Raw genomic sequence first — 25,313 nt, forward strand, 5'->3', positions numbered from 1 at the left:
CCTCCCTCGAGCTAGAAACTAGTTGTAGAAAATACCCTCCCGAGCTAGAAACTAGTTGTAGGTTTTGAAAATCACTGTTTTTCTTTCTTTTAATCCTACCCTGTGATGTCAGAGAAGCATTTTTTTTTACGACTTTCCTTCTCTTTTTAACCACCGATCATAGAATCGCCTAGTTTCACCTGTGTAGACATCGGTATGGTGCGGAAGATAATGAATATAATGTTGAAAATTGGCGGAATTGCCCTTTAAAGATGAACCATTTGGGCTCTCTTGAGTCACTTATCTGATTTCCAAAGTTCACTTTGAATGAATTAGGCTTTCAACGGGCACTTACGTCATCTACCCTTCTCAGCAATGCCATCTAAGAATAATCCTAAATGCTCCCACTGGTTAAGTATTACTGGCAAGGCATGGCCAGAGACAACATTTGACTGTTTTAACCCTTTATACTTGTGGGAATGGGCTTATATGGATAGGGCTACATTTGGAGTTTCTTACAGAATAAATATGAAATGCATAACCATGGCATGGGAAAATTGGTCTAATAAAGGTAAGGACAGTTGACGAGACTGAATCCAAACATTACACTGTTGATTTTATGTGCCTTTTCTATATTTACTGTACTTTTCTCTCCATTTGTTGATAACAAAATCAGAACATACTTTGGATACATTCAGGGGCATGATGAGAATATTCATTGGAAATGTGGGGTAGGTGCAACCTAAGACAAACAATGATGACGAGGGTTTGAGTGCGAGGCAAACTGACTCCTTCTTTCCAGGGTATGACACCTTGTCACCAACATAGTGATCATCAATGTATATGAGTTTTATGATATGGAAAAGTGAAGTGCACATTTGGACTGTTTGGCTTGCTTGTATGACATCAAAGTGGTATTTGTTATAACCCTCAAAGTCTCATTTTTCATAATACATAGTCCTCTTAATTAACAGCATTTCCCCTCGCTTGGACAACAAAACATTTCCAAAAGTTGCCCAATTAGTTGGAGTGATGGGGGAACTTTTTGTTGTGGGAGGAGCTAAAGTTCAGAACGGCTTTCAGTCAAAACCCATACAGCGCTGTGAATCGCAGAGCCAGAGCTCTGACTTGTATAACATGTTACTGAACAGCCTCGGCTTTCCAATTTAGCCGTTTAGCCCATTTTCAACCCGTATACATACGGGTACGAGACTAAAGGGTTAAAGCTAATTTCCTGCAGTTCTACACTTTTTGCCAATGGTGTGGAGAGAACATTTTACAGTTTTAAAGCCAATTTCCTGCAGTTCTACACTTTATGCCATGGCTTATGCGGCGTTCTTATGCTATCAGAGTGACTCAAACATTATAACAAAATCAACGGGGCACCATGCCATTTTTGGTATTGTATATTCTCCCTGACAGGCAAGTTTTTATGAGATTTGTTACTTCTCAAAGAGGATCTTATTTAAAAAGCTATTGGTCCATAATGTTTTCTACATACTTTAAATCTAGTTTTCATCGTTTAGGTTTACACTGAAAACATTTTACCCTCCCGAAAATGATCAAATTAGCAGCGGCGGAAGCCACATGGACTCCCACAACAGTCGTATACACACCATATGAACCAGGGAGGGTGTTATGTGGCTAGTTTTAGTCGTATAGGGAAACACTGGGTATTAACTGCCTGAGTGGATAGTGAAGGACAGTATTTGAGGTGTGTGTGGGGGGAGGGGGGTGAGTAAAGCTATGTGTGTGTGCCTTTACCAAATGAGTGAAACTCACACACATCAAGCAGTAACCCCCCCCCATGCCCACGCTCAGCCTGTGCCATTTGACATTCCCAGGGATTCCCTGCCACTTCAAAGCCGCTCATAGGTCAGAGAGAAAAACGGACTTCAAACCGACAGGTTCAGTAGGGAAAGAGCACTCAGTCCACGGCTTCCTCTGACCCAACACACAGAAAAGGGAATGGTCTTCTAAAACTTAGTGTTGAAAAAGAACAGGGGTTGGAAAGGATGTGTTACTCATAACAGAGGTGGGCACCACCGCACTGCCCACATCTCTGCCGTGACGCGCCACGCCACGGGGTAGGTGAGGATATGAGTCGGCACAGTAACAACCCACAACAACCGCAGCTCTCCGGTGTAACTGCCTTGCTCAAGGGCAAAATGACATTTTAAAAGCGGAAGACAAATTCCAGTTGAATGCGTTCAGTTGTGCAACTGACTAGGATATCCAGCGCTTTTCCAGAGCTTTACATTACACTGGATGGTGAAAACTCACCTAACACACCGACCTGGGTGATACCACGGCAACCATTAGGAAAGCCCACCTTCAGTGGCCTATCAATGGGCCTATATGAAAGTTGCAGTTGTCACTGTATATAATGTAAATGGAGGGTTCTCATGTTCTACATTCCATTCATCTTATTGTTGTCATGCACTAGGTTTATATATGGCATGGCTCAGTCATCTCACCTGGGACTGAGCTCAGACCAACCACTGTCTGCTCCTGGTTTGAGAATAGCATTATGATGCCAAATTCTTCTCACCCATTGGCTGATTAGGATAGAAATATAATTAATTTAATTCTATGTAGCTACTTCTACACCATTAAAAAAAAAAAAAAAGTTTCTCATTCAATGCTGTTTCTCTGTGTGCAGCAATATTCGTCAGACACGGGGTGTTATTGTTCTGAGAGCCGAGGCACTGCCTCCCTAGGCAACCACTCCTCTCCGCGGAGAAGTGGAACGAGAGAGGGGGGGGCAAGTCTCTTGTGGAAGCCAAGGCTGGGAAGGGAGATAACGTTACATGCTGTGCATTCTTGCAATCACAATCTAACCTCCTTTCCTTCAACCTCCCTCCCCCCCTTTCCTCCAACCTCCCTTCCTCTCTTTCTCTTATGGCCATACTTTGCGTTTGACACCGAACACCCTCCCTGGTTCAAATGGGCGTGTGTGTATGAGTGTTGTGGGAGCGGCAAGACCAGGTGGCTTCCTCAGTTGCCTTCCACTTGTGGAGCTGTAGAGGAGTATGTCTGAAGCTCCCACCGGGAACACTGCTCACTACTTTTACCTCCATGGGTTTGTGTAAGACCGCACCTGGTTAAGAAGTGTTGTTGAGACGACCTGGCACTCAAGTTTGGTACCCCATGAAGTGGCCTGGAGTGGGTCAGTCCAGCAGGTCAGTGCACTCGGTGTGTGGGAAGCAAGAGAGAGCCATGAGCACTCTGGGTCGGTCCAAGGACAAAACCTGGGGGGTCGCCCTCAGACCGGGCATGGATATGGCCACCCTCCGGAGCGCCTGGGAGGAAAGAAGGCTCCTGAACGGATTCAACCGCAAGTTAACCCGTTGGTTCGGTGAGTCCTCGACCTCTGGAAATTGTTGGATGGTAGTATTCTCTGTTCATATTTACCATGTTCACATTCAGTCTTAATTCCCTGACAACGCTCCCAAGGATGACTTTGTTTTAGGGGGGGGAAGCTATGAGGTCAAGATTTTAAAACCTGATACTGCTTGTTGACATATTGCAAAGAATCGTAAAATCTGGGAACCTTTGTTCTACCTTCATCTTTCTTCACCCACCACTCGTTCTGATCGCCATTCACTTCCACTATAATGGAATTTATTTTTTAAAGAATCAGCACCAACACTAAGATTGCTGCAATCAATGGAGTCTGCATAATTTCTTGTCAGCATGATATTGCAGCTTCGCCCTACTTATAGGAAGCCCAAGAGACAGGACCTCTGGGATGCTTTGGAGAAAGCCAGTTGGCTGTTTTCAGACGCCAAAGCCTGTATCTATGGGACCGAAGCCGGTATCCATAGGACCAAAGCCGGTATCCATGGGACCAAAGCCGGTATCCATGGCAGTCTGTCTCCGGAGAGGCGGTTAAGTCCCGTGGCTTTATAAGCGCCTGCTGGTTGATTTGTGTGTTCACGGCACAGCGGTGGTCGGGGAACCTTTTCCAGATGTGCTCCACTTCGCAAAGAAGGCACTTATATTTCAACGGTGCAGAGGTTATTTGATTTTAGGATTTATATGAATCATAATGATTGTTTACAGTTGTATCCCAACTGGTATTAGGGGAGTCGTCGCTGGATTTCTTAGAAAGCCTGGACCCCCCCCCTCCAGGTGAAAGAATCATTCACCATGAAAATGCTGAACATGGGTTGGTTTATTCTCCCTCCATGCCCGTCTACATGAATAGGGTTTACAGGAGTAAGATTTGTATTTCTACTAGCCTGTGATTTATATTTGTAAATACTAGTTCAAAGATGTCACCACATGCCTGAGACTGTCTGCTTTGAGATGTATGTCTGTGTGCATGGAGAAATGACTTCATTTTGATTCATAGTGTGGATAGGTTTGAGTGCCTTCGTACACGTTAGTATTTAATTCTACGGTTTCATTCTACACTATATGTACAGTATGTCTCCTTTGCGTGTATGCACACATTGATTGACTCCTTATTAATCATTGAAAGTCACTATGTAACAGCCTGTTACATTCTGAAATTGTCGGACAGGCTGAAATTGTCGACATAGCTATAAATCTCAAGTGTTTATTTAGATTATTTTCTTGACTGCACTGTATGGAAGGAAGCCTTTTCCACCAGTAATATAGTAAAACAAATATATAGTATCTTGCACTTTTTAAATAGTATCTCAAAATACAAAAATGTTGAGATAGTAGATCATACTTATTGGACGTGTTTCTTCATTTGTAGCATTGTCTCCAAAGGAGTGTTTTCCTGGGGCACAAAGTGTGACCTAGGTAGGCTAACCTAACCAGGTAAAACTCTGGACACTAGTTGTAGGTTATGGCATAGTAAAACAGTTTTAATACGGGCTGTGATTTGACCCGTTCTTTCTAATCAGGTCATGTGGGTTTACAAAACCCACTAAAACAACAACTGCAATTAGACAATAGAACTAACCGGGTTTAGCTTGCTTTATGCAGGGTTGCGTTGTGTAGGTCTTTGCATCTGTAGTTAAAACGTTACTCCCACAGTATGTCATCACTATTTGGTTCATTTTTATTTTATTAAGGTCTAGGTAGCCTAGCCACCCAAAGTTTGAGTATAAACCAAATTCCATCACATTCACATTTTCTCTTAAGACAAATAAATAGATGTATTTTAGGCCATATATACATAGCTTAGGCATGAATACATGTTACCGCTTGGTTTCCCCTGGCCAGAGGGGAATATACAATAGGGCATAGGCTTCTTTAGGCTGCCTGCAGCTGTGGTTATCGGAAGGCTACAGTTGATCAGACTGAAGGACAGATTCATTGTGCATGAGGTAACAAGTCATGAGGTAAATCAGTCTAATCAACAGTACTTTGTCCCTCTTCAACGCTTTTGTGTCAATTTTTTGGGGGGGACAAATGCGAGCTTGCCACACATTTGCTGGCGTCCCTACTGTGCTAATCTTTGCAACGTGGATAAATAGAACAAAATCTCCACATAATGTTACAAATTAAGAACCATATCCTATATATATGTATGTTCTACGATCTCAATTTTGAGTTACTATCTCAACATTTTTAGATATTATCAACGTTTTAGTTGTTTGCGGTGGCGGGAATGAGCGTCCATAGCACTAAGGAACTGAGGTCTGGGCAAGAAGCAACCCCCCCCCATTTGATTTTACCTCATATAATGACATCCATGATATTGATCAAATGATGCTTGGTTTGTTCCAGGCTCACTTTAATATGGTAGCTAGTGTAAGCCTATAGGAGCTCCTATATAGCTATGGTTCAGATAAACGTCAGCATTCAGCTATAGCTAGCGTGTTTGTGAAGACGCAGAAATGGTTTTGTTTAGCTAGCTAGCTAACGTTACCTAGCTGTGTAGCCTAAATTATAATACTGTATTGAAAGATGCTGGATGCTAACTTTTTTTGTACTGTTATATTCGTATAGGAGGTGGAAACATTCATTCATATGCTAACGTTACTTGATCGTGAAGCATGTTGTTTGCTTGCTAATTGAATGTGTATGGACGATAAAATAACCTTTTTAATTGTCTGCACATGCTTGTGGATTGTTGCATTATTCAATCGTGTAATATGGTTTTGTTGCATTATTTATGTTTTAGAATAAATGTTGTTGTTGAATAGTTTGTGCTTATTGGCTAGTGACTACTGTGATATTTACGGTCAATTTGAGCTGCAGACCAAGAATGAGGCTTTGCCAGCCTTAAGGATGTAATATGAAATCTCTTTCGCCAATCCGCTCCTCACACTCTCCTTCCTCTCGTAGTGGGGACAGGTCCTAAATGTGTGTGAACCCTGTGTATTTGAATGTCTGTGTGGCTCCATACTGGTAGTACTTCAACCAACGGCTGTGTTTGTGTGTAGGTGAAAGTCCAGCCACTGCCTCTTAAGGCTGACTGGCTGGCTGGAGACGGACGTTACCGGTTTGAAAATGTTTTCTTTCAAAGTGTGCGCCCTAGGACTAGGAGAATGCACCGGAAAAAGGGAATTGTATCAGTGCTGGACTTCGCTCCTACAACAAGGCCTGACCTTGACCAGGGGGTTTAACGAGTCAATGGGAGAGTTAAGCATAGCGAGGGAGAGGGAGTGAGGCCCACCTTTTCTTCTCTGTACACTCATCTCTTCACTCTGCTATTGCTGCTGCTGTAAGAGTTTATTAAGTGTTACTCTGCTAACCGATAGTCACAAGTTGCTCCATGTTTGATAGGGGTATGTGTACCAATGTAATACTATATCCTTTTTGTACATTAGGCTTACTGATTTGCTAAGTGCTGATGAACTCTACAGTTATATATTTTGGCATGACTCTATGTTTGAATGTCTCTGTCTATTCCTCCCCCCCAGGTAGAAACACAGGCTCAGTCCTGTACAAATATATTACAGAACTGTCTCCGGACTGGTTAGTGGGTATGTCCATGTATATATTTTTTTTTTGCATGCTAGAAAGAAAAGCTCAATCAAACTTAATTTAAAAAAAATACCAACAAATCAATCTTTGGTTTTCTGTATGATCCGTCTCCACGTATTACAATCAATTAATCTGATTTGGCATGCAGAAGATTTGCTAATGACATAACATACCCGCTTATAATGTAGATGAATGATTATTGTGCAATGGTGATCTGACAATGAGGTTATAGTGTGACGACGCTAACCATTGACTCCCAAGACAGGAATGGATCATAGAATAATAAGACTATTGTGGAAACTGGATGTAAAAGCTACAAAGGCTGATCTACTGCATTGCAGAGCAGTCTAATAGGGGAAAACATGCTAATGCTAATCATGCACTCTTGTCACGAATGGATGATTTAACAATGATTTAATTGAGCGTTAATGGTAAACACCCATGAGGAGAATGGATCCTGATGCTTGACACTCCCGTGGGAACGTTGTGTCCTTCATACTAACAGAAAAGTCAGTCTCTTTTGAGTTTGTCCTGTGATCTTCCTGTCGGCTCATCTTCATCACAGATATGATTTCCCGTTACTCAATTTCATACTCTAAATTTTCTTCCACTCGAACACAGACTAGTCTTGGATTAAGAAGCACTTTCATGCTTTTTAGTTCAGGACTAGGCGGAGTTGGGCAGAGTCTGGGTAACTGGCTCTAGATGTTTTTAGTAAGTCTTGGTATTAGTGGTGCACTGACATGACATTTTTGGCCAATACCGATATTTTCCTTGCCAAAACAATACCGATATTTAACATTTTTAAGCCTTCTTGTGCAGTTAAATAGTTAACGCACACATGGACGTAGGTTTCTAAGGCACTGCATCTGTGCATGAGGCGTCACTACAGTCCCTGGTTTAAATTCAGGCTGTATCACATCCGGCCGTGATTGGGAGTCCCATAGGGGGACGCACAATTGGCCCAGCATCGTCCGGGCCGTCACTGTAAATAAGAATTTGTTCTTAACTGACTTGCCTAGTTAAATAAAGATTACATGCACACACACCACACTGACCAAAAAGTTATTTGGTTGTCATTTACATATGTCCCCATTACCAGAAAAACATAATGAAAACGTATTTCTTTCACTTACTTGCTGTGCTGTTTCGTTGTTCAGTTTCATTCTCGACCAGGATTTCTATGGAACTCCGTTTGGGTCTTTGCGTGCCCAAAAAAGATACACGTCAAATAACGCTATTTGATATGTCAAATAAGTTTGTTGACCAATCAGGACTTGAATATGACTGCATGTCAAATAATAATTTAATGTGTTCATAAATTTTTTACGTAATAATTACACATTGATTACACTCACTCGTATTTCATATGTCACGATTCATCGATACTTATGCTATGATGCTGGTAAAGTTGTCTCGCACACCTACAGTGCTGGTCATAAAAAAAGCTAGCTTGCTCATGGATGCAAACAATGTTCTTCCCCCAAAAACATAGCTAGTTTCAGTAGCTATAGTTAGCTAGTTAACTATATAGCTCGGTGTCATCTAAAATAACCCTCATTCAGAAGACAGTTCTTATTTGATTAATGGTGGTCGGACCCATCTTTGTGAAGCTAGCCACAATAGTGAACTTTTCAAAATAAAAGTGTGGCATAATTCTACTATTTGTATTCATTTGCATCACTGTCAATGACGTACTTTTATTTTGAAGGCAAACTGCAAATTCCACTATTGTGCCTAATCCTTATTGTGGCTAGCTTCACAACACATAACCCGGTCCGGTCAAGCCTCACTAACCTGATGAAGCTGGCTGCTGGCTGCTTCTGATCATAGCTTTGGGCAACAGGGTTAAGTAGCTGGCTAGCTATTTATTTTCATGAACTGAAGTTCTATTTCAAGAGGCGAACAACCACTGGCAACCTAGCTAATACTTACTCACAAGGATTCCTAAATCATTGCTAAGAATAATGAAAATGACTGCAGTTTCTACTGGTCATTTGTTTTCAGGCTGGTTAAATTGGTGCTAGCTAGGTACCCCAGAAGTTGCAGTCGAACAAATTATGCTTTATTACGTCGTAAATACGTTGTTCGTGGCCGGTGTTTGCATGTTTGCAGACTATTTTTTTGTACAGCTTTGAGAGTGCTACTGTATCTTTTTTGACACGTAAAGACCCAAACGGCGTTCCATAGTATGTATTTCGTGAAGCTAATAGCAGTGATGCTATTACTATGCAACTGAGGTAGGGCAACATCTGCAAAATAGCGCACTTGGTAGTGTGTGCTCGCCCAGTCAGCGAAAGCCAACATCACCCATGACAGAGAAGGGTTGCTTGTCAAGGGCAATGAATTCCTTTCTGTTGGCTTTAATGGACTTCGCCTTTGGGTTGTCTCTCTGAAAGTTCTTACTCTTTCAAATGACTGTTCGATCCACACAGCAGACGTTCAAATAAATCAAAGTTTATTTGTCACGTGCGCCGAATTCAACAGGTGTACAGTGAAATGCTTACTTACAGGCTCTAACCAATAGTTTGAAAAAAAAGTGTGTGTAGGTAAGTAAAGAAATAAAATAACAGTAAAAAGACATTTGAAAATAAGAGTGGCAAGGCTACATACAGACGCCGCTTAGTCAGGCTTTTTGAGGTAGTATGTACATGTAGGTATGGTTAAATTACTATGCATATATGATGAACAGAGAGTGGCAGTAGTGTAAAAAGAGGGGTTGGCGGGTGGTGTGACAAAATGCAGATAGCCTGGTTAGCCAATGTGCGGGAGCACTGGTTGGTCGGGCCAATGGAGTTGGTATGTACATGAATGTATAGTTAAAGTGACTATGCATATAAGATGAACAGAGCGTAGAAGCAGCGTAAAAGAGGGGTTGGGGGAGGCACAATATGCAAATAGTCCAGGTAACAATTTGGTAACCTGTTCAGGAGTCTTACGGCTTGGGGGTAAAAACTGTTGAGAAGCCTTTTTGTCCTAGACTTGGCACTCCGGTACCGCTTGCCATGCAGTAGTAAGAGAGAACAGTCTGTGGCTGGGGTCTTTGACAATTTTTAGGGCCTTCCTCTGACACCGCCTGGTGTAGAGGTCCTGGATGGCAGGCAGCGTTGCCCCAGTGATGTACTGAGCCGTACGCATTACCCACTGAAGTGCCTTGCGGTCGGAGGACGAGCAATTGCCGTACCAGGCAGTGATGCAACCGGTCAGGATGCTCTCGATGTTGCAGCTGTAGAACCTTTTGAGGATCTCAGGACCCATGCCAAATCTTTTTAGTTTCCTGAGGGGGAATAGGTTTTGTCATGCTCTTCGACTGTCTTGGTGTGTTTGGACCCTTCTAGTTTGTTGTTGATGTGGACACCAAGGAACTTGAAGCTCTCAACCTGCTCCACTACAGCCCCGTCGATGAGAATGGGGATGTGCTTGGTGCTCATTTTCCTGTAGTCCACAATCATCTCCTTAGTCTTGGTTACGTTGAGGGATAGGTTGTTATTCTGGCACCACCCGGCCAGGTCTCTGACCTCGTCGCTATAGGCTGTCTTGTTGTTGTCGGTGATCAGGCCTACCACTGTTGTCGTCTGCAAACTTAATGATGGTGTTGGAGTTGTGCCTGGCCATGCAGTTGTGGGTGAACAGGGAGCACACACCCCTAGGGAGCTCCAGTGTTGAGGATCAGCGTGGCAGATGTGTTGCTACCTACCCTCACCACCTGGGGGCGGCCCGCCAGGAAGTCCAGGATACAGTTGCAGTGGGAGGTGTTTAGTCCCAGGTTCCTTAGCTTAGTGATGAGCTTTGAGGGTACTATGGTGTTGAACGTTGAGCTGTAGTCAATGAATCGCATTCTCACATAGGTGTTCCTTTTGTCTAGGTGGGGAGTGCTATAGAGATTGCATCATCTGTGGATCTGTTTGGGCGGTATGCAAATTGGAGTGGGTCTAGGGTTTCTGGGATAGTGGTGTTGATGTGAGCCAATACCAGCCTTTCAAAGCACTTCATGGCTACGGACGTGAGTGCTACGCGTCTGTAGTCATTTAGGCAGCTTACCATAGTGTTCTTGGGCACAGGGACTGTGGTAGTCTCCTTGAGACATGTTGATATTGCAGACTCAATCAGGGACATGTCAGTGAAGACACAGGCCAGTTGGTCAGCACATGCCCGGAGCACTCGTCCTGGTAATCTGTCTGGCCCCGCAGCCTTGTGTATGTTGACCTGTTTAAAGGTCTTACTTACGTCGGCTACGGAGAGCGTGATCACAAAGTCGTCCGGAACAGCTGATGCTCTCATGCATGCCTCAGTGTTGCTTGCCTCAAAGCGAGCATAGAAGTGATTTAGCTCGTCTGGTAGGCTCATGTCACTGGGCAGCTCGCGGCTGTTCTTCCCTTTGTAGTCTGTAATATTTTGCAAGCCCTGCCACATCCGACGAGCGTCGGAGCCAGTGTAGTATGATTTAATCTTAGCCCTGTATTGACACTTTGCCTGTTTGATGGTTCGTCGCAGGGCATAGTGGGATTTCTTGTAAGCTTCCGGGTTAGAGTCCCGATGTGCTGATATCCAGAAGCTATTTTCTGCCTTAAGATACGGTTTCAGAAACATTATGTGCAAAATAATTTACAAATAACGTGAAAATAAACACATAATCGCACAATTGGTTAGGAGACAGTAAAACGGCGTCCATCTCCTCTGGCGCCATCTTGGGCTAGGTTATGAATGCTGTGTTGCACGTTTAGCGCGACAATTTACTTGGCATCATTACATCACGTTATATAGGTATGCATGGTAGCATTGACATCGATTTTTAACATCGGAACATTAACATGTTCACCGATATATCATGCATCCCTACTTGGTATCATATGTCACGCGTTGACTGTTTGTGACCATGTTCCTGACCACTATTGATTTGTTCATAGCCAGTTCTCCAAGTAGGCCGGTCATTTCAGATCAAATATGAAGTTATAATTTGCTCAGTCATGTTCCTTATAGGCTGATTCTCTTTTCCAATGTCCGTACTGACACACAACTTGGAATACATACCCACAATGCATTGCTATTAAATGGTATGCTAGTCTGTACATTATAGGCTGTCATTGTAAATAAGAATTAGTTCTCAACTGACATGCCTAGTTAAATAGCTAAATCAAATAAATAAAAATATTGTTTGTGTTTTGTGACTAAGGGATCATATTACTCTCATAGCTTTATTGATAAGCTTACTATGTCAATGAATGATCTTCCCCTTAGTCATATCCTGTTTCCTCTTAGCTCATCAGGGAGTCAACATGCAGAAACATGTTCTAGTCCAAGAACAGTCTTCCACCAGAAACCCTTGTTAACAGCTGTGGAATGTCTTGTGCCTGCTGGTGTTTTGAGGAAGCTACAGTGTCTTTGATTTTGGTCTGCTGTCTTCAATGAATTTTCCAGCGGTTCAAACTGACATAATTTACAGTATGTTGTTCTAATGTTTTAGTTTGTGACCGATGTTTTGGGCTCTTTGGAATGGCAGCACTTTACCTAATTGCATCATCTCTGCAAATCCTATTTAGAGGCCACTAATGCTTTGATGGTGTGAGGTTCTGACATGTGTTTGCAAATGTTGATATTTTAGGTTGCTTATGTCGTTTGGGAATGCATGACACCTCACAGGGTGTGGAGTAATTCTGTAATTTCTCTTCATTTTTTTCTCGGGAAGCACTCTTGTTTTTGCAATGCCATACTCATACATCAATTATGTAACTATTTGATGACATGGACTCAAATCCTGTGGAGGGAACAAAATGGGTCATGGTAAATTATTTGCGTATATTATAAAACTGTGGCATACATGTCCTTCCGTTCAGTTATGAAATGATAGTTACCAAGCAACTAGTCACACAAACAAAACCTGAGGGTGCTTTCCAACTGATGCGGTGTTCACAGTGATGAACTCATGCAATGTTATATGCTTTTGCGTTGTAAAATAACAAAGCAGTCATTACCTATATGTTTCGTTATTTGCTTTGGCCTATGTATGTTTATGTGCTTGTCTACTGGAACTATACGTTTGAATCAAAATATGATATACAGTGCATACATGGATAGGCCCAATATGATCGTTGAGAGATCTGTTATATGTTTCCTTCAACCTTTTAATGGAAGCTGAAGTCGTATACTGTATTATCATAGCAGTGCTGTCTTTACCACTATGGCCTTGTTAGTATATGTAGACTTTATGGGGTGCGGAGGACCCGATACCTCAAGATCGACCTCAGAGCGTGGCCATTCTGTAAAATGACCACTGCTCAGCTCATCAAGTGAAGTGGGCAGCTCTGAAGTCTCCCAAGTCCACCATGACTTTTCCACCAACTGTTTCTGTCCTAATGTTAACACAAAATTCCTTAGTTGAGAATGGAAAAGCTCTCACTGATCCAGAAGGAAATTACTGGATTTCTGTATTTTCCAGAGGATGTGGTGTTTTAATTCAGGCACATTTTAGGATGACCTAACAGAGGTCCTTTGTAATACTTGAGGCTGAGTTGCCCTTTACCGCAGTTTTAGGTTCCGCTTACCTTTTTAAGGCCATCTTCAGCATGACCAGGCTGTTCAAATGTGGGGTCCTTTGTTCTGGTACACACCTAAAACATGTCCCTTCTCCAGTTCCCAGGAGATTTCACTCCCTTTAAAAAAATATATGTATCTGATGGAATTCACAGGCTTTAATGCTGAAAGAAAATCTCTGTTATTCCAAAAGCATGGTTAGCTAATCCGTTGGTCAAATTTTGGAAATGAGAAAAATCAACATGAGACCATCTGAATTGATGTTGAATGGGGCTTCAGGGAGGAGCCAGGAAAAGGAAACCACTATTGCAAATGTAATCGATCATAAATAACTGTCATTTCCTCATGAGCAACATTACAGTCGTGGCCAAAAGTTTAGAGAATGACACAAATATTAATTTCCACGAAGTCTGCTGCTTCAGTGTCTTTAGATATTTTTGTCAGATGTTACTATGGAATACTGAAGTATAATTACAAGCATTTTCATAAGTATCAAAGGCTTTTATTGACAATTACATGACGTTGATGCAAAGAGTCAATATTTGCAGTGTTGACCCTTCTTTTTCAAGACCTCTGCAATCCTCCCTGGCATGTTGTCAATTAACTTCTGGGCCACATCCTGACTGATGGCAGCCTATTCTTGCATAATCAATGCTTGGAGTTTGTCAGAATTTGTGGGTTTTTGATTGACCACAAGTTCTCAATGGGATTAAGGTCTGGGGAGTTTACTGGCCATGGACCCAAAACATTATGGAGTATATGCAAATTGCCATCCTACAAACTGAGGCAGCAGACTTTGAACATTTTATATTTGTGTCATTCTCAAAACTTTTGGCCACGACTGTACATCAAAAGCAGAACACTGTGTCACATTCCACTGTCTTCATTTCGTGAAAAGTTTTGGTACTATCTCAGTACTTGTATTGTATGTAGTATATACAGTTTAAGTATTAATACTCATAGTTTATTTAGTGTATATGTAATGTACAGTGCATTGGGAAAGTATTCAGACCCCTGGACTTTTTCCACGTTTTGTTACGTTACAGCCTTATTCTAAAATTGAGTTGTTTCTTTCCTCATCAATCTACACACAATACCCCATAATAACAAAGCAATATATATATATATATTCAGAATGCACTTTATTTAGTGTGTGTGTGTCCCATCATAAGTATTCACATTTTGTTGCATTACAAAGTGGGATTAAAATAGACTCAATAGTGATTTTCTTTTTGTTATTGATCTACACTTTTTATTTTATACAAACTATAAAATACAAATTATAGAACTAAAATATTGTCTGCATAACTATTCACCCCCTTTGTATAGGCCCTGCCTAAATCAGTTCAGGAGAAACAATTAAAATAAGTTACATGGACTGTGAAATAATAGGGGTTGACATGATTTTTTTTAATGACTTCCCCTTCCTCTGTGCCCCATAGATACAACATTGGTGAAGTTCCTCAGTAAAGTATTGAATTTCAAGCACAGATTAAACTACAAAGAGCTTTGTGAAAGAAGGGCAGGGATTGGTAGATGGGTAACAAATCAGAAATGTAATGTATTTTTAAACATGGTCAAGTTAATAATTACGCTCTTTGGAATATATAATAAACCATCCAGACACATCAAAGATGGTCTTGCTTCTGATCTGAGCTGCAGGACTGGAGAAAAACTGCTCAGGGATTTCACCATGATTCACAGACTTCAAGGGCTGTAATGGGTGAAAACTGAGGATGGATCAACAACATCGTAGTGACTCAACAATAACGATGTAAATTATAGTGAATTGAAGAATACAAATATTCCAAAACATTAATCCTGTAAGGCATTAAAGTAATCCTGCAAAAACAAATGCACCAAAGGAATACACTTTTTTTGGCCTAAATGCAAAGCCTTATGATTGGGTCATGGGTCAAATCCAACACCACACATCACTAAGTAACTGTGTCCCTGTTTTCAAGCATTGTGGTGGCTGCATCAAGGTAGGGGTTTGCTTTTCATCGGCAAAGACGTGAGTTTTCAGGATAAAAAGAAACTGTATGGAGCTAAGCACAGGCAAAATCCTTTAGGAGAACCTGCTTCAGTCTGCTTGACACCAGGCACTGAGAGGAACCTTTCAGCAGGACAGAAACCTACAACACAAGGCCAAATCTACACTGGCGTGTCTTACCAAGAAGACCGTGAAAGTTCCAGTGTGGCCAAGTTACAGTTTTGACTTAAATCTGCTTGAAAATCTATGGCAAGAATAGATAATTGCTGTCTAGCCATGATCCCCAACACCTTGACAGAGCTTGAACATTTTTAAAGAAAAATCGGCAAATATTGCACAATCCAGGTGTGCAAAATTCTTCGAGATTTACCTAATAAGAGTTAGCTGTCATCGCTGCTAAAGGTGTTTCTAACATGTATTGACTAAGGGGGCGAATACTTATTTTATCGAGGTAAATTAGTGTTTTATTTTTCATTCACCTTAAAAACCAAATGTAATGTTCAACTTTTTTTGTGTAGATTGTTGACAAAAAAATGGCAAATCCATTGTAATCCCACTTTAAATAGTTATGATAGGCACTATAGCAATGGATTCTGCACTGCATTGAAGCATAAGACGTTCTTCTCCTGACCAGTGAGTCATAATTGCAGCTGTCAAAACAAATTGGGTGAAGCCAACTTGCTTACATGTGGTATTTAACCAAGTGGATACTTTTTATTTAGCAGAATATGCCTGGACAAGTAGCCATCTGATAAATAGTGGGATGCTGCACTGATTTACACCTCTCCAAATCTCTCTTCTTGATAGGAAACTTCAGTTGCTGTACAATGTCAATAGGGGTCCATTAATGGTACATTTCTGGTGAAACAATCACAAGGCATCTTTGCTCTGCTATTTCTCAGTGAGGGACTTGTTCAGTTGATTGACCAAGTGATGCCTAGCTCTTTACTCATCTTTGATTTTGCTTCAGAAAACTCAGGCGAGTTGAATATGTGATTTGGTGGATGAGCTTTTCCCACTTTTGGATGACCAATCACAATGAATTCCACCAATGTCAGTCAGAATGTACATACGTTTTTCCCTGACTCCCTGTCCTCTTCTCCTTCCAGAATCCCCCCGTTTGTCCACTGCCTCCATCAGTAGTAATGAGCGGGCACCCTCCGCCACACCCTCCGACTGCTCCGACTTCCCCTCCGCTGGCCAGCGCCCCGTGAGCCTGGTCTCCACCTTGTCCTCGGGGTCAGGGTCATCCCGGGACGACGGCCCCGCTCCGCCTCCACCTGGCGGCACCGTGCCCCCTACCGGAGACGACATCGACTTGGAGCTGAATCCTCCGGTTGGCGATCAGGACCGCCAGCACCCCGATACGGCGGACCGTTCTGGGGAAGGACTGGTCTCTCGTGGAGGGAAGTTCGACCAGCTTAACAACAACAACACTGACACGCCCTCGCGGGCTGCCAGCACCCGCCACACGCCCCCGTTATCGCCCTTCGCAGCCATAACCATGGCGCCCAACCCCAAGATCACCTACTTGGATCGGGTGGTCATGGAGATCATCGAGACGGAGCGCATGTACGTGAGGGATCTGCGCAGCATCGTGGAGGTACGTGACAAAGTATCCTCTCTGCTTTTAAAGAGCTCCCATGCATTACACAGTCAAATTAACCTTGGTATTTGTTGGTTTGCCTGTGAAATGTCTTTATTGCAAAAGAGCTCAGTCAAAGCTTTGCCTATACAGAACTTGCCATTATCCCTCTATACACTGCTGGTAGTCAAATCATAACAGTTCTGTGTATAGTGAGTAGGCTGTTCATGTGAAATATCACAATGTAAACTGACTTATGCACTTGCGAGTGTAGAAAAGGCACCCCTAGCGTGAGGGACACTGGTGGGCAGACGGTGTCGCAGGCCTGGGATGTTTGCATGTGACAGGTGGGCTTTCTCCTCACAACCCCTTACAGGTCACACGATGGTCCAAGTCCCATTAGCACGTCCTATCTGTCAAGCCAGTCCCATGATTGGCCTAAACTTAAGGCTAGGCGCAAACAAAAAGGGCAACGAGAGGTCAGTCTCAGATTTACTGTGTGTTGTGTCTGGGATGACAATGCTCATAAAATCACATTTTAAGGCATGTTTGTAAACTATTGCATTGTGTGGACCAAAGAGATTGACAATGTAAACAAGGGTCTTTCATCTGGTCTCAAGTCGGGTGATTGGCTGGACTATTCATAGATAGCTATGAGGATTTGGTTGTTGGCAGTAGGAAGGCCTCATGCTGAGTTGAATCCTTCAATCTCAAGCAATTTGAGTAACTCCAAAAGAGCGTCGCTGGAGAGCTGTCATTCACTTAAATGGCAAATCCAGTTAGCGTGGTCAGACCAGTGCAGCGTTAGGGGGCTTAGCAGGTTTGTTTGTGTGCGAAGGAGACTGCAGCGCGAGCATGTTTTTCTTCTTTGTGTGTCAAGGCTTGTGACCATATGCCATTTCAGCCACATGCCACTCCCATTTCGGCCACATGCCACTCCCATTTCGGCCACATGCCACTCCCATTTCGGCCACATGCCACTCCCATTTCGGCCACATGCCACTCCATTTCGGCCAGTTCTCTCGACTGTATGGAACTAACTTGAACATTTTGACTTTTATCAATGACTTATTATCAGTGGGTGGAGATGGGAATCCACGGATACCAGGTGTGACGTCACTGGGTTGACTATTATTAACCCTTTAAGGCTAATGCTGTGGGATCATCTCCTTACATAACAATGGGTCTTGACTGGAGGATCATGCCGGTGCTTAAGCAGACAAGTCGATGTCTGTCTTCTTCCATACAGGATGCTGCATGTGGAGATTATGTACATTATGCACTGCACGGACTGATTCATCAAACATAATCCAAATATGACAACTTTGCAAACGCCATACACTAGTGGGTGAACACACACAGACACAATAGTGTTTACATACTGCTTTAGATATTACTGCACTGTTGGAGCTAGAAACACACGCATTTTGCTACACCCACAATATCTGCCAAATCAAATTGTATTGGTCACATACCTGGTTAGCAGATGTGAATGGTCACATACACCTGGTGAGCAGATGTGAATGGTCACATACACCTGGTGAGCAGATGTGAATGGTCACATACACCTGGTGAGCAGATGTGAATGGTCACATACACCTGGTGAGCAGATGTGAATGGTCACATACACCTGGTGAGCAGATGTGAATGGTCACATACACCTGGTGAGCAGATGTGAATGGTCACATACACCTGGTGAGCAGATGTGAATGGTCACATACACCTGGTGAGCAGATGTGAATGGTCACATACACCTGGTGAGCAGATGTGAATGGTCACATACACCTGGTGAGCAGATGTGAATGGTCACATACACCTGGTGAGCAGATGTGAATGGTCACATACACCTGGTGAGCAGATGTGAATGGTCACATACACCTGGTGAGCAGATGTTACTGAGAGTGTAGCAAAATGTTTATGCTTCTAGTTTCAAAAATGCAGCAATATCTGACATAATATTTAACAATTGCACAACTACCTAATACACACGAATCTAAGTAAAGGGATGGAATAAGAATACATATAAATATATGGATGAGCCATGACCGAGCGGCATAGGCAAGATGGTATAGAATACAGTATATACATATGAGTATGTGACCAATAAAATGTGATTTCATGTACACACACACACACACCATGCTGGTATAGTGTTGTTACAAAGGAGTGAGCTCTGTTATTCCAGACCAGCTGTGGTTTAGACACACACACACCACGCTCAAGCATAACACTTACATACTGTACACACACATTATGCTTTTAGCACATGCTCATCCACACACTCACACCCATCAGTCGAGAGCTCAGTCAAGCAAATCCTGCTAAGAAAGCGATTGTACAATGGCTGCTCACACACTCGTTCTCTCAGGCATGTCTTCCTCTCGATAATTGTATTTATTTTTTTTGCTAGACACAGTACTCTTAGAAATTGCAATCATATAAACATGTATTCCATGAATACCTAAATGAGAGAAGTGAATGTTTTCTCATCTTATGATAAATGACATCTTGAAACTGTAACACCGTTTCATTTTAAAGGACCAGGATGATACTCTGGAATGACTTGTGTAGCTGACAACATACTAGAGCTGGGACGACAAACCGAAAAGGATCAATACTGACCATTATCAAGGGCATTTTACTGATATCCGTAATAACGAATAGTATCCTTTACTAAGAGGAAAGTGATGTTTCAAGTAAAATAAGGGGACAATGATAACCACAACATTTAAAGTAGTGGTAGTTGTCCTATGACAGATTTTTTAAAAATATTACACTTAAATTGATATGGATTTTTGTTCATATGGCCCAGCTCTACAACATACCATTCGTTACCATCACATTTATTTGAAGTAGTGGTTAGGGTTGGAGTACTTGATTGGGCTAGGTTTAGGGTTGGAGTACTTGATTGGGTTAGGGTTGGAGTACTTGATTGGGCTAGGGTTAGGGTTGGATTACTTGGTTGGGTTAGGGTTGGAGTACTTGATTGGGCTAGGTTTAGGGTTGGAGTACTTGTTAGGGTTGGAGTACTTGATTGGGCTAGGGTTAGGGTTGGAGTACTTGATAGGGTTAGGGTTGGAGTACTTGATTGGGCTAGGGTTAGGGTTGGATTACTTGGTTGGGTTAGGGTTGGAGTACTTGATTGGGCTAGGGTTAGGGTTGGAGTACTTGATTGGGTTAGGGTTGGATTACTTGGTTGGGTTAGGGTTGGAGTACTTGATTGGGCTAGGTTTAGGGTTGGATTACTTGGTTGGGTTAGGGTTGGAGTACTTGATTGGGCTAGGGTTAGGGTTGGATTACTTGGTTGGGTTAGGGTTGGAGTACTTGATTGGGCTAGGGTTAGGGTTGGATTACTTGGTTGGGTTAGGGTTGGAGTACTTGATTGGGCTAGGGTTAGGGTTGGAGTACTTGATTGGGCTAGGGTTAGGGTTGGAGTACTTGATTGGGCTAGGGTTAGGGTTGGATTACTTGGTTGGGTTAGGGTTAGGGTTGGATTACTTGGTTGGGTTAGGGTTGGAGTACTTGATTGGGTTAGGGTTGGAGTACTTGATTGGGTTAGGGTTAGGGTTGGATTACTTGGTTGGGTTAGGGTTGGAGTACTTGATTGGGCTAGGGTTAGGGTTGGATTACTTGGTTGGGTTAGGGTTGGAGTACTTGATTGGGCTAGGGTTAGGGTTGGAGTACTTGATTGGGCTAGGGTTAGGGTTGGAGTACTTGATTGGGCTAGGGTTAGGGTTGGATTACTTGGTTGGGTTAGGGTTGGAGTACTTGATTGGGTTAGGGTTGGAGTACTTGATTGGGCTAGGGTTAGGGTTGGATTACTTGGTTGGGTTAGGGTTGGAGTACTTGATTGGGCTAGGTTTAGGGTTGGAGTACTTGATTGGGCTAGGGTTAGGGTTGGAGTACTTGATTGGGCTTGGGTTATGGTTGGAGTACTTGATTGGGCTAGGGTTAGGGTTGGAGTACTTGATTGGGCTAGGCTTAGGGTTGGAGTACTTGATTGGGCTAGGGTTGGAGTACTTGATTGGGCTAGGGTTAGGGTTGGAGTACTTCATCGCTTGACGAAGTCATGAGTGCCCAAAAGGCAGCTATCCAGAATTAGACATTTTTTTAAAAGAGCAAGATCCCACTCAAGTAACTGATTTTGGTCTGAAGAAGAGCTCTCGGCTAACTTGACATGGTATTAGCGACCTTCAGGAACTCTATACAATCTCCCATGTCATTTGCGTGGCAACTGATCCATCAACATGGTAAACCTTATTGCTCAGAACCCCAGATTAGCCAATCGGGGCACAGAAATGTCCCGCTCTCTGTCTCAACAGAGGTCATATGGTTGTGTTTTTCATTCATTTTTTATTTTATTTTACCAGGTAAATTCACTGAACACATTCTCATTGATGCAAAGTATCAATGACCCAAGTCTGCCTCAGAAGTAGTCCTATGTCCCATACTGTAGTTCCTGCACGGGGTAAAAGTTGCCTGTCGGCACAAGTCTAGGGTGAGCACCGTCCCTCAATACATTATGTGGGAAAATGCTAAACTGACCTTCAATTAGTGTCTCTAGGGGAAAGTTCCCCCTACTTCATGACCTTGACCCCACACCACCGTCAATGCTCTAGCTCAGTTTTTGCAAGTCTGGCTGAAAGTCTTTGTTAGCATGTTAGGCTGGAGTTGGAACTTGACTACCTCACAAGTAGAGGATCAGAAGCATCTGCTCAGACTATATCACTGTAATGTATCAATTCAATTTAACAGCTATATTGGCATGGGAAACATATGTTAACATTGCCAAAGCAGGTGAAGTAGATAATAAACAAAAGTGAAATAAACAATACAAATGACTAGTAAACATCACACTCACAGAAGTTCCACAAGAATAAAGACATTTCAAATGTCATTATGTCTATATACAATGTTGTAATGATGTGCAAATAGTTAATAAAGTACAAAAGGGAAAATAAATCAACATAAATATGGGTTGTATTTACAATGGCGTTGGCCACTGGTTGCCCTTTTCTTGTGGCAACAGGTTACAAATGGTGCTGCTGTGATAGCACACTGGTATTTTACCCCGTAGGGGAGTTCATAAAATGTTTGTTTTCAAATACTTTGGATCTGTGTAATCTGAGGGAAATATGTCTCTCTAACATGGTCATACATTGCGCAGGAGGTTAGGAAGTGCAGCTCAGTTTCCACCTCATTTTGTGGACAGTGTTCACATAGCCTGTCTCCTCTTGGAGCCAGGTCTGCCTACAGCGGCCTTTCTCAATAGCAAGGTTATGCTCACTGAGTCTGTACATAGTCAAAGCTTTCCTTAAGTTTGGGTCAGTCACAGTGGTCAGGTATTCTGCCACGGTGTACTCTCTGTTTAGGGCCAAATAGCATGACAGTTTGCTCAGTTGTTTTTGTAAATTCTTTCCAGTGTGTCAAGTATTTACTTATCTTTCTGTTTTCTCATGAGTTGGTTGAGTCTAATTGTGTTTCTGTCCTGGGGCTGTGTGGGATGTGTTTGTGAACAGAGCTCCAAGGCCAGCTTACTTAGGGGACTCTTCTCCAAGTTCATCTCTCTATAGGGAATTTAGCGTCTCTTTTCTGGATTTTGATAATTAGTGGGTATCGGCCTAATTCTGCACTGCATGCGTTATTTGGTGTTTTACGTTGTACACTGAGGATATTTTTGCAGAATTCTGCATGCAGAGTCATAGTTTGGTGTTTGTCCCATTTTGTGAAATCTTGGTTGGTGAGCGGACCCCAGACCTCACAACCATATAGGGCAATGGGTTCTATGACTGATTCAAGTATTTTTAGCCAGATACAATTCGACATACCAAATAGGATGTTCCTTTTGATGACAAAGTCCCTTCTTGCCTTGTCTCTCAGCTCGTTCACAGCTTTGTGGAAGTCACCTGTGGCGCTGATGTTTTGGCCGAGGTATGTATGGTTTTTAGTTTGTTCTAGGGCAACGGTGTCTAGATGGAATTTGTATTTGTGGTCTTGGCGACTGGACCTTTTTTGTAACACCATTATTTTTTGTCTTACTGAGAATTAGGTCTGACCGAATCTGTGCAGAAGATCTAGGTGCTGCTGTCGGCCCTTCTTGGTTGGTGACAGAAGCACCAGATCATCAGCCAACAGTAGACATTTGACTTCAGATTCTAGTAGGGTGAGGCCGGGTGCTGCAGACTGTTCTAGTATCTCTGACTTAACATTTGTTTGACTTAATTGAAGAACCTGCTGTCAGTGGTAACGGGTTGATTTATGTGTGAAAGGCACAAGACACCTTTTTACTTTCTCACTGAAATGACAAAGGTTTATTCTCTTCAAGCTTGAGTTGTTGGAGGATGTAAGGTAGGGCCTCTCTATAGATATCAAACAACAGAGGCAGGGTCCCTAAATCTATTTAACTAACCACACAGCGCCAACCCAACACTCCTATACTATCCCCCTCCACCCACAAAAAGATGTCTTCACAATCATCCATGATCTTACCTGACCATTCATTCACCAATAGAGAAAACCCATACTTACTATTCCAGTATTTTCTATCACAATTCCCTCTTTGACGTTTGTGGGTTTTGGGTGCTGGCCATGGTGCCTGGTTTGATTTTCATTCGAGCCTCTTTAACTGGCTCAGAGATGTAAAACGATACATTGTACGTGTGCGGGTTTCGCATGAGCTGGAATTTCCCTGTGAACTTGGAAATGTTTTAGCAAAAGTATGCCTCGGTGAGGTAAATCCGTAGGATTGGAAAATGAGCGGTGTGTAACACACAATCCGAAGCGGTGTTCCACATTCGGGGGAATGTTGACTTTTCCGTCGAAGCAGAAAGAACTGATTTCACCGTGGGCTTTAGTCCACGGTGCTGTAAATGACATCTCCACTGACACCATTTCTCCACTGTATTTGATGAGCGGATACCATAACTCCATTTGGGTGTGGATTGCCTGTATATTCATTCGTTAAAATTTGTGATGTACGTTTTTGTTGAAATATGCTGACTCGTATACGTTTGCACCAAATAGGTCAGTGTATTCAGGCACGACTCCAACCACTACCCCACCCCATTATCCATTCAACCATATGTAACAGGATCCTTCTCTGCCACGGTCGACTCGAGATTCAAACCAGTGTTCCCAACGATACAGCATACCCATGAAGCCACTGACATTAGCACTAGCCTGGGGTCGGCCAGTATTTTAGGTTTCTGGGAAGGTGGCATCAGTAAGCGACGCTAACTTAGCCCAATATGCATCCTTTCCATTGTTGCCTGCATGCTCTTGTCCCATGAGCATTAATATGACAGAGAAGGAAACACTAACACACTTCACTCTAGAAAGTTTGCTTCCTCCCATGAGGACCAGAGGTGAGGAAAACAAGTATTTCTTTCTCTTTCTCTTCCACTTTTTCTTTCTCTCGCTCTCGCTCGCTCTTTTTTTTTTTTCCTTTTCATATTTCATATTTGTGTGTGTGTGTGTGTGTGTGTGTGTGTGTGTCTACATCACCAGCATGTGTTGAATAGATGAGAGAAAGTAGTCCCCAAGGAGCAGGTTGTCTGATGTCAGACTGAGGAAAGCCTTGATTTACAGGGAGTAAGGGAACAGGAGACCTCCCTCAGTGAGCCACCAGGGAAACGTTGCAGGCATTGAACAGAAGGGGGGCACTAAATGATAACCCGTGATCAAGCAGGAAATCGAACTAAAACATATTGATATTAGTATCTTGCTTTATTTCGGGGGGGGGAGTAGCTGTTTAGATACTAACAGTGTGGAGTGGTGTGTGTTGGATTTAGAAATGAAAGTGTAAATAGACGGCTGAACATTCTGAGCTAATCCTCCATCTGAGGTCTGCTTTTCTGATTATACCTTGACTGCATTTCAGATCAACTGGAATCTAACATGCCTCCATCACAGCCTAGTTTACATTTGTTTGTGCGTACCTGCCCGAATGTGTGCGTGCCCAATTTGTAAGTCGCTCTGGATAAGAGCGTCTGCTAAATATATATATATATATATATACTGCTCGAAAAAATAAAGGGAACACTTAAACAACACAATGTAACTCCAAGTTAATCACACTTCTGTGAAATCAAACTGTCCACTTAGGAAGCAACACTGATTGACAATACATTTCACATGCTGTTGTGCAAATGGAATAGACAACAGGTGGAAATTATAGGCAATTAGCAAGACACCCCCAATAAAGGAGTGGTTCTGCAGGTGGTGACCACAGAACACTTCTCAGTTCCTATGCTTCCTGGCTGATGTTTTGGTCACTTTTGAATGCTGGCGGTGCTTTCACTCTAGTGGTAGCAT

The 25,313-nt window shown here is 42.6% G+C and overlaps 1 protein-coding gene across 3 annotated transcripts in view; it reads left to right on the plus strand.

Moving 5' to 3' along the window:
• The window catches only part of LOC115107543 (pleckstrin homology domain-containing family G member 3), a 119,466-nt gene that overhangs the window by 48,898 nt on the left and 45,255 nt on the right, over positions 1–25,313 (plus strand). For 2 of the 3 annotated variants that reach the window (XM_029630937.2, XM_029630940.2), the window contains exons 1-2: positions 6,770–6,890; positions 16,525–17,018. In XM_029630937.2, coding sequence (XP_029486797.2) covers positions 6,785–6,890; positions 16,525–17,018 — 600 coding nt within the window. In that variant the 5' untranslated portion in view covers positions 6,770–6,784. Of the gene's footprint in view, positions 1–6,769; positions 6,891–16,524; positions 17,019–25,313 lie in introns of those variants that run through there. The other variant, XM_029630941.2, reaches the window with a different exon arrangement.

Source organism: Oncorhynchus nerka, linkage group LG24 (genome assembly GCF_034236695.1).
Source record: "Oncorhynchus nerka isolate Pitt River linkage group LG24, Oner_Uvic_2.0, whole genome shotgun sequence".
NCBI lineage: Eukaryota > Metazoa > Chordata > Actinopteri > Salmoniformes > Salmonidae > Oncorhynchus > Oncorhynchus nerka.